This window comes from Mobula hypostoma, chromosome 15, assembly GCF_963921235.1.
Source record: "Mobula hypostoma chromosome 15, sMobHyp1.1, whole genome shotgun sequence".
In the NCBI taxonomy this organism is placed as follows: domain Eukaryota; kingdom Metazoa; phylum Chordata; class Chondrichthyes; order Myliobatiformes; family Myliobatidae; genus Mobula; species Mobula hypostoma.
The window spans coordinates 20,023,756-20,039,574 of NC_086111.1; the positions used below are offsets into that span (position 1 = coordinate 20,023,756).

At 42.3% G+C, this 15,819-nt stretch overlaps 2 protein-coding genes across 4 annotated transcripts in view; both read right to left on the reverse strand.

Moving 5' to 3' along the window:
• Positions 1-517: 517 nt before the first annotated feature.
• vhl (von Hippel-Lindau tumor suppressor) lies at positions 518-6,803 on the reverse strand. Its single transcript, XM_063068378.1, has 3 exons — positions 6,539-6,803; positions 5,135-5,272; positions 518-2,478 (listed from the first exon to the last, which is right to left on the reverse strand). Exons 1-3 carry the CDS (start codon positions 6,735-6,737, stop codon positions 2,294-2,296), a joined length of 522 nt encoding a protein of 173 aa, XP_062924448.1. The 5' UTR covers positions 6,738-6,803; the 3' UTR covers positions 518-2,293.
• Positions 6,804-8,756: 1,953 nt separating this feature from the next.
• thumpd3 (THUMP domain containing 3) overlaps positions 8,757-15,819 on the reverse strand; it is a 38,749-nt gene continuing 31,686 nt past the window's right edge. For all 3 annotated transcript variants that reach the window (XM_063067828.1, XM_063067829.1, XM_063067827.1), the window contains exons 9-10: positions 12,157-12,280; positions 8,757-10,419 (exon numbers count right to left, since the gene is read on the reverse strand). In XM_063067828.1, the coding sequence (XP_062923898.1) occupies positions 10,204-10,419; positions 12,157-12,280 (340 nt within the window). In that variant the 3' untranslated portion in view covers positions 8,757-10,203. The remainder of the gene's footprint in view (positions 10,420-12,156; positions 12,281-15,819) is intronic.

The window sequence follows — 15,819 nt, forward strand, 5'->3', positions numbered from 1 at the left end:
ATTTATCCACTTGGAAGGATGGGGAAGCTTTAGAGAGGGTGCAGAGATTTACTAGGATGCTGTCTGGATTAGAAAGCATGTGTTATGAGGATAGGTTATCAAGCTAGGGCTTTTCTCTTTGGAGAGAAGGATGGCAGGTGACAGGATAGAGGTAAGCAAGATGTTAAGGGGCATCTGTCAAATGGATAGCCAGAGACCTCTTCCCCTTGGTGGAAACGGCTGAGTGGGCATAATTTTAAGGTGATTGGAGGGACGGTCAGAGGTAGGTTTTCACACAAAGCGGTGCGTACATGGAACATGCTGCTGGTGTGTAGAAGTGAACACATTACAGACACTTAAGAGACTCTTTGATAGGTACATGTGTGGAAGGGAAGTGTTAGATTAATCTTAGAGCAGGTTAAAATGTCAACCCAACATCATGGGCCATAGGGCCTGAACTCTGCTTTAGTGTTTCATGTTCTTTAGTGATATTGCTACATCTTTATTGGAAGAATCACACTGGTACATTTCAACTTGTGCAATATACTTTTAATGGCTTTGTTCAGCTTTCACATACAAAAAAAATATACAAGAGCTTAGTGTGTCCCTATCACAGAGCTGTGACTTGAAAAGCAAGCTTTGCCTGATGATCCTGTGAATCTGTTTTACTCTGACTCATTAGCACAGCTCAGCTACTGATCTTATCACCAGCACCTCACAAGCTCGGCAATAATCATAGCTTTCACAGTTGAATACTGTTCGGACACTTGTCCGGTCTTGGACTTGAACCATTCTGATTTACAGAGAATCGCTGTTGAGAGTAAAAACAGCAAGAACTAACAAGACAAGAGGTGGGGGCAGTCTTCCTCTCAAACCAATGCTGAACTTCCACAGTTGAATACTTACACAACTGATATGGACCAGTACCAACAGTTTCAGCATTTCCAGGTACATCAAACCTTTGGCAATAACAGAGAAAGGCAAAGACAAACTTGTAGAGTGGAGCTGGCATTGACAATTGAACTGGAACATTGAGAAAAGTGAGATGACATATTTGCACCAGGAAGAATCAACCTGTTTACACTATGGAAAGTAAATTTCTAAAGAGTATAGGAAGGGGCGGGGGGAATTAGGAGAGGGCTGGGTACTGACATAGCATCACTATGTATACTAACATAGGATAGCAACTAAAGATAAAGTGAGGATTCCTAGGGGAATTTCTGGAAGGGGATAGAATTTTAAGGCATGTAGGTTCTATTCCAACTTCTACTATACCAGTAGACTGGGTACAGATCTGCTTCATTTAGTAAATCAATATGAAGTGACCAGGTGTGGTGAAATAGCAAAACAGGTGTTTAACACTTTGGAGAGAAGACTAAGTGACCAAACAGTCATCCTTTTTTTTAAAAAAAATGAAAGACGACCAGAACCAGGGACCATAAACACTAGCTCAGCAGCAAATACTAAGTTTTAGAGGTCACGGTGCAGAACAAGCTGGCTACGGCATAAATATATACAGTGGGGAGCTGAGTTAATGAAGCAACTACAAGCTCACATACAAATATCATGACATTTTACTTAAAGGTTTAATTGAGAAAGTCCTTTCCCCACTGTGCAGCCATATAATTAAGTGAATTTAAGATACCTTCTCAGGTAAACTCATGCTCCTGGCATCTTCAGAAACTATGCAGAGTCAGGGTTTTCTCCCCAAATACTCTGCTGCTGTAGCTGCTCTGGGCCAGTCTTCCCCTGCCTATTATATCTAGTTCCATCAGCAGATCACCTAGTTTCCCCTTTATTGCATCCATATTTTGTACTTGCACGGCAGCAATTTTACACATCTTTGCATCATACACTGACTAGTCTGCCATTTTCCTCTCCATTCCCAGTCAGTTCTGCCATCTTATAGAATAAACAGCAAGTGACTTTCCAGACACCAGTGCTATCCCAGCTTCATGGCCAAATTTACTAACTTCTACTGCTGCCTGATGGTGACAGGCCCACCGTGGCAGGCCAAAGATTCACTGAGAACTGTTTTCACTTAAAGGTACAAGTGATGTTTAAAATAAAAATTGGTCCAAGAAATAGGAAGATAATGAAGGAAAATACAAAATATGACAATTAACTAATTAACCAGGTAGACTGCTGGTTGCAGCTTTGTGTCATAATCACAGTAGACAGTCACTGTTCATGGGAAGATCTGAAATGAATGGTGCCATTCATTCTGTTCACCCAGATTGCAGTTCAGAGCTTATAATACATATATACTACACCAGGTCGATCTGGGGTGACATGGTGAGTGAAAGGAACAATGTCACTCTAAATTAGGACTCTTTCTTTCCTGTTCAGCCAGCTGTTGAAGACGCTGCAGATCTTTCAGGACCTGGGGGTGATCTTCCAGTTCATCGTGGAGTGATCTGGCAATCTCTAAATGTCTGTAGTCCTCCCACTTCACAAGGCTACGCACCACTTGCAGACACCTCTCCTTTAGCGTGTAAACTGGATGGGAAGGAAAACATTCCTTGAGCTTTCACACAATGTAACTCAGTGACAATTTTATTTTTAAAAATATTAAAAATCACATTCTTATCAAACCAGGTAAACCTTCATAATATCACAAACCTTTTCAGTCAGTAGTATGACATCAGAAGAGGTTACCTGCATTATGGGAAATACAATGTGCCCACAGCAAGCTACCATGAACATTGATATTTGTGGGGCATTATGTTAATGTTTTGGTCTCTGTTGATGGATCGATATTGTTCAGGACAACATGGTGAAACTCCTGAGACAGATGGTGTTGCAGCATCATTTATGCCCTACAATGGGGGTTAAACTGGCAACTGCTCGACTTGGAAGTGATCATGTCACTGGATCAATTAAACACAGATGGCTTGCTCTAATGACAAATCCACATTTGGAAAGTTTAATTAAAACAGAGACATGAGACTGGAATCTGGAGCAACAAATAAACCGCTGGAGAAACTCAATGGGTCGAGCAAAATCTGTGGAGGGAAACTAGAGAGCTGATATTTTATGTCAAGACCCTTGTCCAATGCAGATCACGACACTTCAGTCAGAGGAAGGGTCTTGACCCAAAATACCAACTATCCATTTCCCTTCATAGATGCTGCCTGACACACTGAGTTCCTCCAGCAATTTGTTTTTTTTTACTGAAAGGTTTAATTTTACTGGATATGGACATGGCCGTCTTAGTGCTGATGAATAGATTTCACCCAAACACTTTTCTCTCTGACAGCCTGAACTGCTCAGACTTTTCCAAGATAATGCTGCTGTACGAGCTTAAATTGGTCACTAAAGCAGGAAGGAGTCATTCAATATACAGGGCATTTCTTCCAATTTTTTAATTATGAATAGTCAAAAACCTCTGAATATGAAACAGCTTCTTCCTTGTAGGTGAAGCCCTTGTAAAAATGAGCTTGGTTACTGAATGGAGCGTCAGTAGGCAAGAACTACGGAGACATTGCAGTTGGAGATTTTCATTGGGATCATGAACTTCTAAACTACACTAGGATTAAAAACAGTTTTAAATATTGCAGTGGATATAAAGCTCAATAAATCCTAAAGCCCCAACGAGATGTGCCCTGGGCTGCAATGACAGGCAAGGGAAAAAATAGCTGGGTCCCTGACAGAGATAATATTTAAATCTTCACTGTCTACAGGCAAAGTAGCAGAAAACAAAGTGGAGAACAATGTGGCACTTCAAGAAGGATGGCAGGGACAAGTCTGGTAATCTTGGTCTGTGAATCCAATATTAATAAGAAATTTATTAGAAAAAAATGCCTGAAGGACAGGATTAATTTACACCTGGAAATGTAAAGAATGACCAACATGGATTTGTGTGTGGAAGATCCTACTTGACTAATTTAATTGAGTATCTTTTTAGGGGTGACTAAATATATTGATAACGACAGCGTGGTTTACATGGACTTCAGCAAATACTTTGATAAGGTTCCACATGCAAGGCTGATCCAAAAGTTAGTGCTCAGGGGATCCAGTGCAAGATGGCAAATTGGATTCAAAACTGACCTGGATTGGGAGACTGAGGGTGGTGATGAAGCATTGCTATTGTGATCGCTAGTATACCACAGGGACTGGTGTTGGGATCAATGCAACACCCCTTGCAGTTTGCTTTGTAAGTTATAATTTGTAAGTTATGCAAAAGTTTGCAATTAATTGCTGGTGTTGATAGTCAGGAAAGTAGTACTGAGCTACAGAATAGTAGTGTAATTTGGCAGGACGATAGCAGCTGGAACTTAATCTTGATAAGTGGGAGATAACATATTTTGAGGGTTCTAACAAGGGTAGGATATATATCATGAATGGTAAAGCCCTAGGAAGTATTTGAAAACAAAGAGACTTGATGTTCAAGTCCAAAGATCCCTGTAGGTGGCAGTACAGAGAGATGAGGTGATAAGGAGCTACATGCAAAGTTTGTTTTCATTAGACACAGCTTAAAGCTGGGGCTCCCAACATTTTTTATGTCATGGAGCCTTACCACTAACTGAGGGCTCCATGGACCCCAGGTTGGGAACCCCTGCCTGGAGTATGAAAGCAGGGAGGTCTTGATACATCATAAAATATTGATTATATCACAGCTGGAGTACTATGTGCAGTTTTGGTTGGCACTTTATAGAAAGGATCACATTCCCTCAGAGAGGGTGCAGAGGTGATTCATTAGAATGTTTCAGTTATGAAGAGAGACTGAATAGTCTGGGCCTATTTTTTTTTTGGAGCAGAATATGGCAAAGTGTAATCTGGCGCAGATGTATAAAATTATTGGAGGCATAAGACTGGGTAGATTGTATAAAACAAAAATCCCCACAACAGTGGTGTCCAAGCCCAGACGGCATAGGATTAAGGTCAGGAGGTAATGGTTTACAGGGGATGAGAGGAAGAATTTTTTGGATATGGGGGTGATTGCAATCTGCTTGAGTGGATGGTGGAGGTAGAAAATTCTCACAACTTTTGAGAAGCATCTGGAAGACAGCTCGAATTGCCAAGATACAGAAAGATACAGACCAATAATGGAATCAATATTTGATGGCAAGGCAGGCAAGGGAGCCTGTTCTGTGAGTGTGACTCCAATTAGGAAATAATTAAAATATTATTAAGACTTATTGCAGCTGATTACCTGGTATGGTGATCTTAACTATTATGTATTGAGGCTGGCCAATCTCATTCACCTGGCCTGGGGGGGTGAAAAAGACCTCGTGGCCATTGACGAGGAGCCTGTCATCAGAGATTGCATCACGGAACATCCAAGGGTGACCTGAAGAAGAAAACAGCAACATTTGGAATGTTCAATCCTCTCCAAAGGCCAGAAGGAGTTGCCTGGACCTGAAGCATTAACTGTTTCCCTTTCCACACGTCCTGCAGGACCTGCTGTTTCTAGCATTTTCTGTTTTTGATTGTGAACAATGGAATGAATATCAGTGAACAAGTTGACAAGGTCACTCAAAAAATACAGGAGAAAGCATTTTAAATGGACTTCTTGAAAGCAACAGATTAGATAGTAATCCCAAAGCAAATTACTGTACCTAACTCCAAACCCAGCTGCCAAAGCTGAACTCAAACCTTCCTCTAGAAGTTCCCAACCTAGGGTTCACAGACCCCTAGGGGGATGGTCAGGGGCCATGGCATAAAGAAAGTTTGTGAATCCCTGCTTTGAGAGTCTGGACCATGAGCCCAAATCCATCTCCCAACCCCAGCCATACTTAAAACTCTCAACAGAAAACCTACTGCAAGATTCACAAGGCCAAGATGTATTGCCAGTGCTCAAATCAATTTTAAATTCCCTACCCCAAACCATCTCAGATCCCACAATATTGCCATTATCTCTGACCATAAAGGCTTCTTCAATACCCAACCAACTTCCAGACCAGCTTATTGATCCCAGTCCCACCACCCTAATGTCACCCCTCCACCCAACCTACATGATCACAGATGAACAACCTGGTGACCCCGGATCCGCACTGAACCCACCTGTTGATAATGGAGCAACACTGGGAAGCAGCCGTTGACCCCCAACGCCCTCTACACCCCCCCCCCACCCAACCCACGCTCCAACATACCTGAAGACCCATGCCCGGACCGACTCAAGGACAGCTTCTATGCCACTGTTATCAAAATTTTGAACAAACCTGTTGTACGATGAAAAGGGCTTAGTTTCACAATCTACCCCATTATGATCTTGCACTTTATTGTTTACCTGCATTGCACTTTTCTGTAGGTATTGCGCTTTATTCTACATTATTGTTTTAACTTATTCTAGCTCAATGTACGCAATAATGATTTGATCTGCATCAACAGTATGCAAGACAAACTTTCCACTAATAGCTTAGTGCGTTATCAATAATAGAACAACAATCCACTAGCAATATGTGATCCAACCCCGGCCCCACCTCTTAAACTCAGACCCAAATGTCCGAGCCAAACCACTGCCCCAGTTCCCATCCCACTCCAGCACAGGGGCTGGCTCCCAGGTAAGGGGAGAGCTAGCCCCGGGACGCCCATGACCGTAGGCCGCTCTGCTCACCTGTGAAGGTGTTCATCTTGCGGCCGCTCTGCGCTGCCATCGCGGCGTAAGTCTCAGGCAACCCGCGGTAGTTGATCCAAACCGGCTGGACGCTACGGCCTGTGCAGTTACAGAAGATGACGAAGGAGCTCTGCCGGCTGTGATGGGAGCGGAGCCAGTTCACACCGGCTGCCGCGTCAAGGTTCCCAATCTCCGGCATCGCCTGCTGTACAGCCCCGGGCCTGCGGCCTAGAGTCTACGTTGTCAAAAGCAACAGCCGGCCCCTATGTATTAATTGGCTAATTCCGTTGTCAATCTGTGAGTGAGCGAGCTGATTGATAGGCATTTTATTTCATTTTTAATTGCGTAAATTCGAAGTCGTGATTGGATAACTTTCACGTCAATCACAGGGAAAGCAAATACTCCGCCCCTTCGTTGACCGTGCAGGCTTGCAAATTCAGTAAAATTTAGTTGGGCGGATGTTTCTGGGATCTGTGCCAACTGATTAAGGAGTAATGCCACATGAAACCATTTGGAACAGGTCCGTGGAAGGTGAAACCGTCAATGGTTTGGGTACTCATTTCTAAAGAAGGTTGCAGACATGACACATTGTCCAGCTACTGATGCTGCCTGACTTGTGATGTGCTCCATACACATCTTGGACAATGTCTCCCATCCACTACATAATGTACTGGTTGGGCACAGGAGTACATTCAGCCAGACGCATTCCACCGAGATGCAACACAGAGCGTCATAGGAAGTCATTCCTGCCTGTGGCCATCAAACTTTACAACTCCTCCCTTGGAGGGTCAGACACCTGAGCCAATAGGCTGGTCCTGGACTTATTTCCTGGTGTAATTTACATATTACTATTTAATTATGTATGGTTTTATTACTATTTAATTATTTATGGTGCAACTGTAACAAAAACCAATTTCCCCGGGATCAAAGTATGACTGACTAAATTGGACATCTTGGTCAGCATGTACATGTTGGGATGAAGTGCCTGCTTCTATGCTGTATTACTCTGATTCTGAGTACTCACAGCAATTTGTTTTTAGTTCCTGTTTTTGTAGCATCTGTATTGTTTTTATTTTTCTTTCTGTAATGGCTCATTTGGTCAATCAGTCAGTGCTTAAGGTGCCCAACACTGCAGACCAATTCTTTTCAAAGCCATTGAATCACCAAGTGTCAAGAAGCCTCACTCACAGCATAGTTAATCCAACATATTCAAGGCTTGTAGTGCACACCAGCATATTCTCTATACCACTGGATGTCATTCAATGCTCCTTTGGATCTCCCCCTCCCCCTCCCACTTTCAAATCTCTTACTAGCTCTTTCAGTTAGTTCTGACGAAGGGTCTCAGCCCGAAACGTCGACTGTACCTCTTCCTAGAGATGCTGCCTGGCCTGCTGCGTTCACCAGCAACTTTGATGTGCAATGCTCCTTAGTTCAGTTTTTAGATGTTATACCGCAGTATAAGTTTTCCTGTAAACTCAGTCATATTTAAGGCAGCATGGAAAACATGGTGTTATTAAGTTTCATAGGAGTGCAGGAAATAGAACTAGGTGATTTCAAGAGAACACGAGAACCCAGTATCTGATTTATAGATACCTTTGTAAGGTAGGTAGTAGCTAATGGCTAGCACAAAGAAGCCTAGAGCAAATGTACAAAGCTGGAACTAGAGACATTTGATAAGGCAACCACGCATTTGCAAACCAAGAAAATTCTAATGGCTATACTTACTGTGGCCAAGTGGTTAAGGCATTGGATGCTACTGAAGGTCGTGAGTTCGAGCCCCAGCTGAGGCAGCGTGTTGTGTCCTTGAGAAAGGCACTTAATCATATTGCTTTGCGACAACACTGGTGCCAAGCTGTATGGGTCCTAATGCCCTTCCCTTGGACAATATTGGTGTCGTGGAGAGGGGAGACTTACAGCATGGGCAACTGCTGGTCTTCCATACAACTTTGCCCAGGCCTGCGCCCTGGAGAGTAAAGACTTTCCAGGCGCAGACCCATGGTCTCGCAAGACTAACGGATGCCTTTAATACTTACTGTGTTCAAAATATCAAACTTAAAATCCCACTCATCCTCCATTTCATGTGTGTCTCCTAGAACTTCTTAGCCTGTGTTTCAATAGCAGTCCAATCAAGGCAAGTCTCCTTTTCTAATTTGTCTTTTGTGTAATATGGATGCTTAAGTGCACTTACTGACAGGACTAGCACTGCTAGAAAAACTGGACAACCTTAAAATCATATCCAAACTTTTATTCTAAAATGTAAATAACATTCAAATAAGTTTTGCTCATGTATCTCTTAACCAATCTATCTCAGCAGATTAAATCAGCACACATTCTCACTGTGTGACATTTAAATATACTTTAGTCCTATCGTAGTTGAGAAAAGACAAAAATGAGAGATAGGATAAAATCTCAAACTCTAATCAAGGTATTCTGCATGGAGTGTGCTGTCTGACAATATGCTACAGGATGCCGTGTAAACCTATATTTCAAGATCCACCCTCCATTTGCGGTCACTGCACCACAGAAAGCAGTTAGTTATCTGAAGCACTCCTTTCAAGGCGATAAGGAATCAAGTGCAAGTATTAGATTCTGAATAATACAACAGGGTCTATATGCAAATTCTCCACAACCTCTCTCCAATTCTTTCAATACTAAGCATTTGGGGTTGGATTAGATTAAGTACTGTATTTTATATCCCTTGAGGCCTGAAAAACAATGGCCAGTCTATCAGCTGCTTCCAGTATCTCTCTACACATGAACCTACTGGGCGGAGACACCAGGCCAGGTAAATTCCAGCCAATATTCCTCCATCTGCCGTTTCCAACTAGGACTGCTGGATGGCGATGAGTGGAAAATCTGACTCAATTCTTCTCCACCTAATCCAGAAACATTGAGGGGAAGTATTGTAAAAGTACTGCTTAGCACAGAACTAGAACATACAGTAGTATTGGCTTCTAAGTGCCATTAATGAACTAGGTGATGCCTCCATAAACAGGGTTATAGCAGCCAAAGTTTTAAAAAGGAGGTAGGTATGGATTAAAAAAATCTTGGTGAGATATCCAGAATCAGAGCAAGATTAAAGAAATACTTAGCAAAAGGGGGGAGGGGAAGAGTTTTGTTTCGGAGGGGAGATTAAACTATTAGACATCCGCATTACATTTTTTTGGGGTGTGATATTTTAAGAGTATGTTTAGTACTGACTTATCGTACAACAAAAACAAGAATTCCATAATGTTAAACACAACCACAAGCATTCTTAAACTTTAGTTGAGAAAGTTTATCGTCTGTTGGCTTCTCAGCTCAGCTTAGTTGAAGGAAAAACTTTGCTGTTTCTTTGCCCCAGTTTTCTGCTGTCCTGTGCATTAATCTAAAACTAACAAATTGGAAGCACTAACCACACTCAAATTGTTTTGATGTAACAGAGAATGTAAGGGGGAGGCTGGTGGCAGGTCCAATGTTACAAAGATTTCCACCTATTCAAATTGCTATCTCAACCTCCTTTGATGTCTTGATTCCTTGTAACATTCACTACCAATCTACTCCACAGATTTAAGGTGGTGTGGAGTCTGAAAACGGTCTTTGGATCAACTGATGAAAGAGAGCACAAACTTATTCTCCATTAACTTTTGTTTTAAACCTACTTATCTTACTAACAAGGCTCAAGTTTATTCCTTAGGACTGTACATTTCCTTCTCTTCTATTTCTACTGGCCCTGTTTTACACGAAACATCCTTGTTCTGAGCAGATTCTTGAGGCGTCTTAAATAACTCATTAAAGGAAAGACCTGTACGTTTCAACAGGTAGACAGCAGCATGCAGCCCACCAACGTTCACCCAGACAGTATGAGACTTCCTCCAGAGATGACCCATTCTTGACATGGCCTGCAGCAGAAGAAAATGAATATCAGTTGTAATTTCTGGAGTTGTAGTTAGACTTTTGAGCCTATTAACACACGTTCTGGGATTACAAGTGATATGAAGAGAAAAACTGCTCAAAATCAGAACGGCTTCCATCCTGGCTTGACAGAGTGTGATGCTCATTCATACAGGGCATCAGTCTTCAAAGGCACCGCTCACCCTTTGTGATCTTGGCAGGGTGAACAACAAGTACTGTGCTTAGCTGCTTTGTTATAGTGCTCTTTGTCCTTCAGTCTGAACACTCAAAGATATCTAACCTACCGTGCTTTTCAAAAAGACTCACCTCAGTCCACTGGGAACCCCCATTCCCCTTAGGTGCTCTCACAAAAATGAATCACTTGTGACTCAACATGAAGAAGTGAAGATGGGTAAAGATGGGTAAAGTTGGGTGAGGAGTGCAGCCACTCAGTGTTGAACTTCAGTGCTCAAGACTGAACCCCGTTTGGTACAGTGCCTGGACCCCGCCAATGCTGGGGACTGGCAGGCCAGCTCCAAGTGTTACTAGGCCTCTGGTCCTTCAATCTCTCCCAACACCTGTTAGATGTGACAGAAGCTGCTGTTTCTCACTCTCTATATTTGGCTGTACAGCTTTTCCCAGTCCAGAGGTTTCTCTGGGGTAATAAGCTGCCTTTGAGAGGAGAGTGGGAGACAGTGGGTTCCATCACCTCCAGCAACAGGCAGTGACAGAGGCTGTAGAACCTAGTTGCCCTGTAGACATGAAGCAAATGCTGCCAGTCCCCAGGAATAAATCATACTCAAGGTGCCAGCCAAGATTGCAGCATTCAGCTGCACATCTCAGCAATGAGAGGCTGCGTTGTTCATCCATGCCCAAGTAACAGCAGTCCTCACAGAACCTCTCTACTCCGACTCATGGGTGATTCAAGTTCCTACAGCAGCACCATCAGATACACACATCAATATGTTGCAATGCCACTATGATCACTGTGATGGCTGTCAAACATGTGGCTCAGGCAGTTGTTTTTTCAAGTTCATAGGGATTGTTTTCAGGACAGCAAAGGGAGTCAGGGATTAAAGACCGGGATGAGGGAGAGTTAGAGGTCAGGGACAGTAAAGGATGAATCAGGGGCAGGAGTCAGAGCTCAGAGTCTAGGTTGGAGCAGTCGCAGTCAAAGACCAGTGAACCCTGAGAACAGAGTTTGGGTTGGTTGGCGCTAAGGATAAAGACCAGCAATCCCCATGGTCAAGAACAGAAGTTGGTGGCCTCTGAGAATGAGGAACCACAGTCAGCAAGTCTCAGGGTTGGAGGGCCATTTAAGTCTGGAGGTCCAAGTCCCGTGATTGGCAAGTCTTGGGTTTGCTTCCAGAGATCAGCAAAGTCTAGAAATTGAAGACTGAAGACAGCAAGTCTGAAGGTTGAGGCCCGAAGATCAAAGCACCTGGGTTGTCTTGTCCGTAGGTCAGAGTCCGGGGTCAAGGACTGGAGGTTGAAGGATTGGATGCAGCCCGCCCTGGGGCTGGTGGCCTGTCCATCAGTATGAGCCAGTGTGTGGAAAAGGGGCCTGTTTGTTGTTGTGCCCAACATTGTGTGCATGCTATGTTGGTGCCAGAATCAATAGGTTGTGTAGGTTATTGACACAAACGTCACAGTTTGCTGTATATTTCCACGTACATGGGATAAATAACTATATCTGAATCTGAACGCTCTGTGTCCCAATTGTCAAGTAATTGACAGCTTCTTACCTTCACAAAGCATTTCTTGTCTTGCGTTAGGAGAGCAGCTCTCCCAGTCTCAGGTCTACATACTCGCCCCATTTCCTTCAGACAGGCTGGATAAAGGTCCCAGTTTTTCCTCTTTGAACCTATCCTAGTTTCATTAAATATAGATGTCAGAAAACACCAAGGGTACATTTATTCAGTATTTCACCATGCTGGTCATTTTTCACATAGGGGCCCAAAGTCAGCACTTTGTTTGAACATCTGTAAGTTAGAGTCAAATCCAATCAAGTTCTCAATCAATAGTTACATGCATATCTTCCTTTCTCTAAAGCATGGGTTTTCATACCAGCTGATGTGTTAAACTCAGACCGAACCAAAGCTGTATCAGGTTGACCCTTTTGTTACACAATCTACTTTCTACAAACCAGGATGGGTTGAGGCCACTGAGCAAATTGAAGTAACACTGACCATGAATAATGAACAAGGTCAGTAGAAATGAGGTAAAATGTTTAGGATGTGCATGTGAATCATTACCTAGTCCCAGAATCATCTCTCACATTCCAATGCTTATTCAGTTAAGACAGTACCAGTAGCAGGTAGATGTTGTTTTGTTGTAACACAAAGAAGGTCCTCTCCAAACATTAAGACAGCAACCAAATGCAATGGTTCTTAAGTACTGCTTCTCTGTTGGAAGGTCTCAGTAGGCAAACTGGTAAATAACTAGAAAAAGCAATGCTTGTAATGAGAATGTACATCAAATGAACTGCAGCTGCAAGGATCAACAGAAGATATTGCCTTGTCAGTTTCCAAAGCAAATCCCCTAAGTGGCCTCCTGCTGCGAACCAGCAGAATGAGATTATTGTACATAGTTAACTAGTACTCCGTATATATCATGTCTATATATTTTCACACAAATTCTGAAAGAGTGAATTTTTATTCTTTATCTCTAATTTTGCTAATATAAAATGCTAATGCAGCCACCCTAGTGGTAACAGTACCAGATTCACAATACAGCAGACTACAGAAGTTCCCTGATCACGGAGTGCCAGACCAAAGAGTCTCAACCTGTGTTACAACACCAAAGAGTATTCAAACACAGGTTTACATTGATTTAATCTCTGACACTTATTTCACTGTTATAGTCCAGGAACATAGAAAATCAAAACCATTCAGCCTGGGGTTTTCCTGAAATTGGGTGGGAGATTCACAAGTTGGCCAAGAAATTAATTTAAATCTAAATTTAAATCCAAATTTATTTCAGAGTTAATTTCATTGTTAACCACATTGGCTGCTCCCAAGCAAGCAGAATGCAAATTTAGATATATGAGCTGGGCTCAGAGTCACTGGTCAACCTCACATAATATAATGCTCATATCTGGCAGTTATACCTGCATCTGAAATACAAGAAATGATACTGTATATAAGTCTTAAGGTCACAAGAGCAGGACAAAGGCGGAGTATTTTGCAACAAGCAATTTGCCTCCTGATTACTCCCATCTTTTCAAACTACATTGCAACCGTCAGGAAAGAGGCAGAATATTGACTGCTTGCGCAGATGAGTGTAATTCTAGTAGGTTCAATACTCCACGTGTCTGGCATCCCACCCTCCACACTGAACATTTCACACAAGAACTATTGGGGATAAATAATGCTAGTAACAACAACATTCTGTAAATAATAGGTCTGTTGTAAAGCAATTAAACCATAATAAAACCACCTTAATATTTTGATCTGCTAAAGTAGGAGGGACCTCCAGTTCAAATTAATGCAACATTAATCATCAAAATGACATAATTTTAAGGCAAACATGGAAATGAATGAAAAGTAAACTTAACATATCAAATTAGTACATCAGCTTCAGCTCAGTATTACACTTTCAATTGACTCAAAAGGCTGTGATTTTAAGTCCTAGGCCAGATGACATTCCTATGAAATACTTTGGGAACACTGGACTATTATGGTGCCAATGTTTAGAAGAGACATTTAGCTGAGACCCCATCTACCATGTTAGAGTAAAGTCAAAAATCATGCAAGGATATTTCAAAAAAGTTCCCCAAGTCCTGGCAAATATTTATCCCTGTACTAACATCATTAAAAAGTAAATTATCTGGTCATGATAAAATGTACATTTCCAATAGTGGCTGAACTTCAAATTGTATAATTGCCTCTAAAGTGCTTTGGGGTGTCCAGGGGTTATCTTCTTTGTTCTTCGCAATATCTTCTTTATTTCAAGTATTTTACATAGCAGTTCAAAGTTCAAATTTCAAAGTAAATCTATTATCAAAGTACATATATGTCATAGAAACATAGAAAACCTACAACACAATACAGGCCCTTCGGCCCACGATGCTGTGCCAAACATGTACTTATTTTAGAAACTCCCTAGGGTTACCCATAGCCCTAGCTCCATGTACCTATCCAGCAGTCTCGTATCCGTCTCCACCACCGTCACCGGCAGCCCATTCCACGCCTTCACCACCCTCTGCATAAAAAACTTGCCCCTGACATCTCCTCTGTATCTACTTCCAAGCACTATATACAACGCTGAGGTTCATTTTCTTGCAGGCGTACTCAGTAAATCCATAATAGGATCAATGAAAGACCGCACCAACTTAACCGTTAAACCAGGCTGCAAAAGACAACAAACTGTGCAAATACTTTATACTTTATTGTCGCCAAACAATTGGTACTAGAACGTACAATCATCACAGCGATATTTGATTCTGCGCTTCACACTCCCTGGATTACAAATATTAAAAATAGTTAAACTTAGTAAATATTAAAAATTTAAATTATAAATCATAAATGGAAAATAGAAAAATGGGAAGTAAGGTAGTGCAAAAAAACTGAGAGGCAGGTCCGGATATTTGGAGGGTACAGCCTAGATCCGGGTCAGGATCTGTTCAGCAGTCTTATCACAGTTGGAAAGAAGCTGTTCCCAAATCTGGCCGTACGAGTCTTCAAGCTCCCGAACCTTCTCCCGGAGGGAAGAGAGATGAAAAGTCTGTTGGCTGGGTGAGTTGTGTCCTTGATTATCCTGGCAGCACCGCTCCGACAGCGTGTGGTGTAAAGTGTGTCCACGGACGGAAGATTGGTTTGTGTGATGTGCTGCGCCGTGTTTACGATCTCCTGCAGCTTCTTTCGGTCCTGGACAGGACAACTTCCATACCAGGTTGTGATGCACCCTAGAAGAATGCTTTCTACGGTGCATCTATAAAAATTAGTGAGGGTTTTAGGGGACAGGCCAAATTTCTTTAGTTTTCTCAGGAAGTGAAGGTGCTGGTGGGCCTTCTTGGCAGTGAACTCTGCTTGGTTGGACCAAGTTAGGTCATTTGTGATATTGACCCCGAGGAACTTAAAGCTTTTGACCTGTTCCACTTGCGCACCACCGATGTAAATTAGGTCGTGCGGTACAATACAAATTGAAAGAGATAAAGAACAATAAATAAATAAATAAACAATAAACATCAAGAGATGAAAAAAAATGTTGAAAGTGAGTCCATAGGTTGTGGGAGAAGTTCAGTGATGGGATAACAATGATGTTATCCCCACTGGTTCAAGAGCCTGATGGTTGAGGGGTAATAACTCTTCCTGAATGTGAGTCCTGAGGCTCCTGTACCTTCTTTCTGATGGCAGCAGTGAGAAGGGAACATGAACTGGGTGGTGGGGATCCCTGATGATGGATGC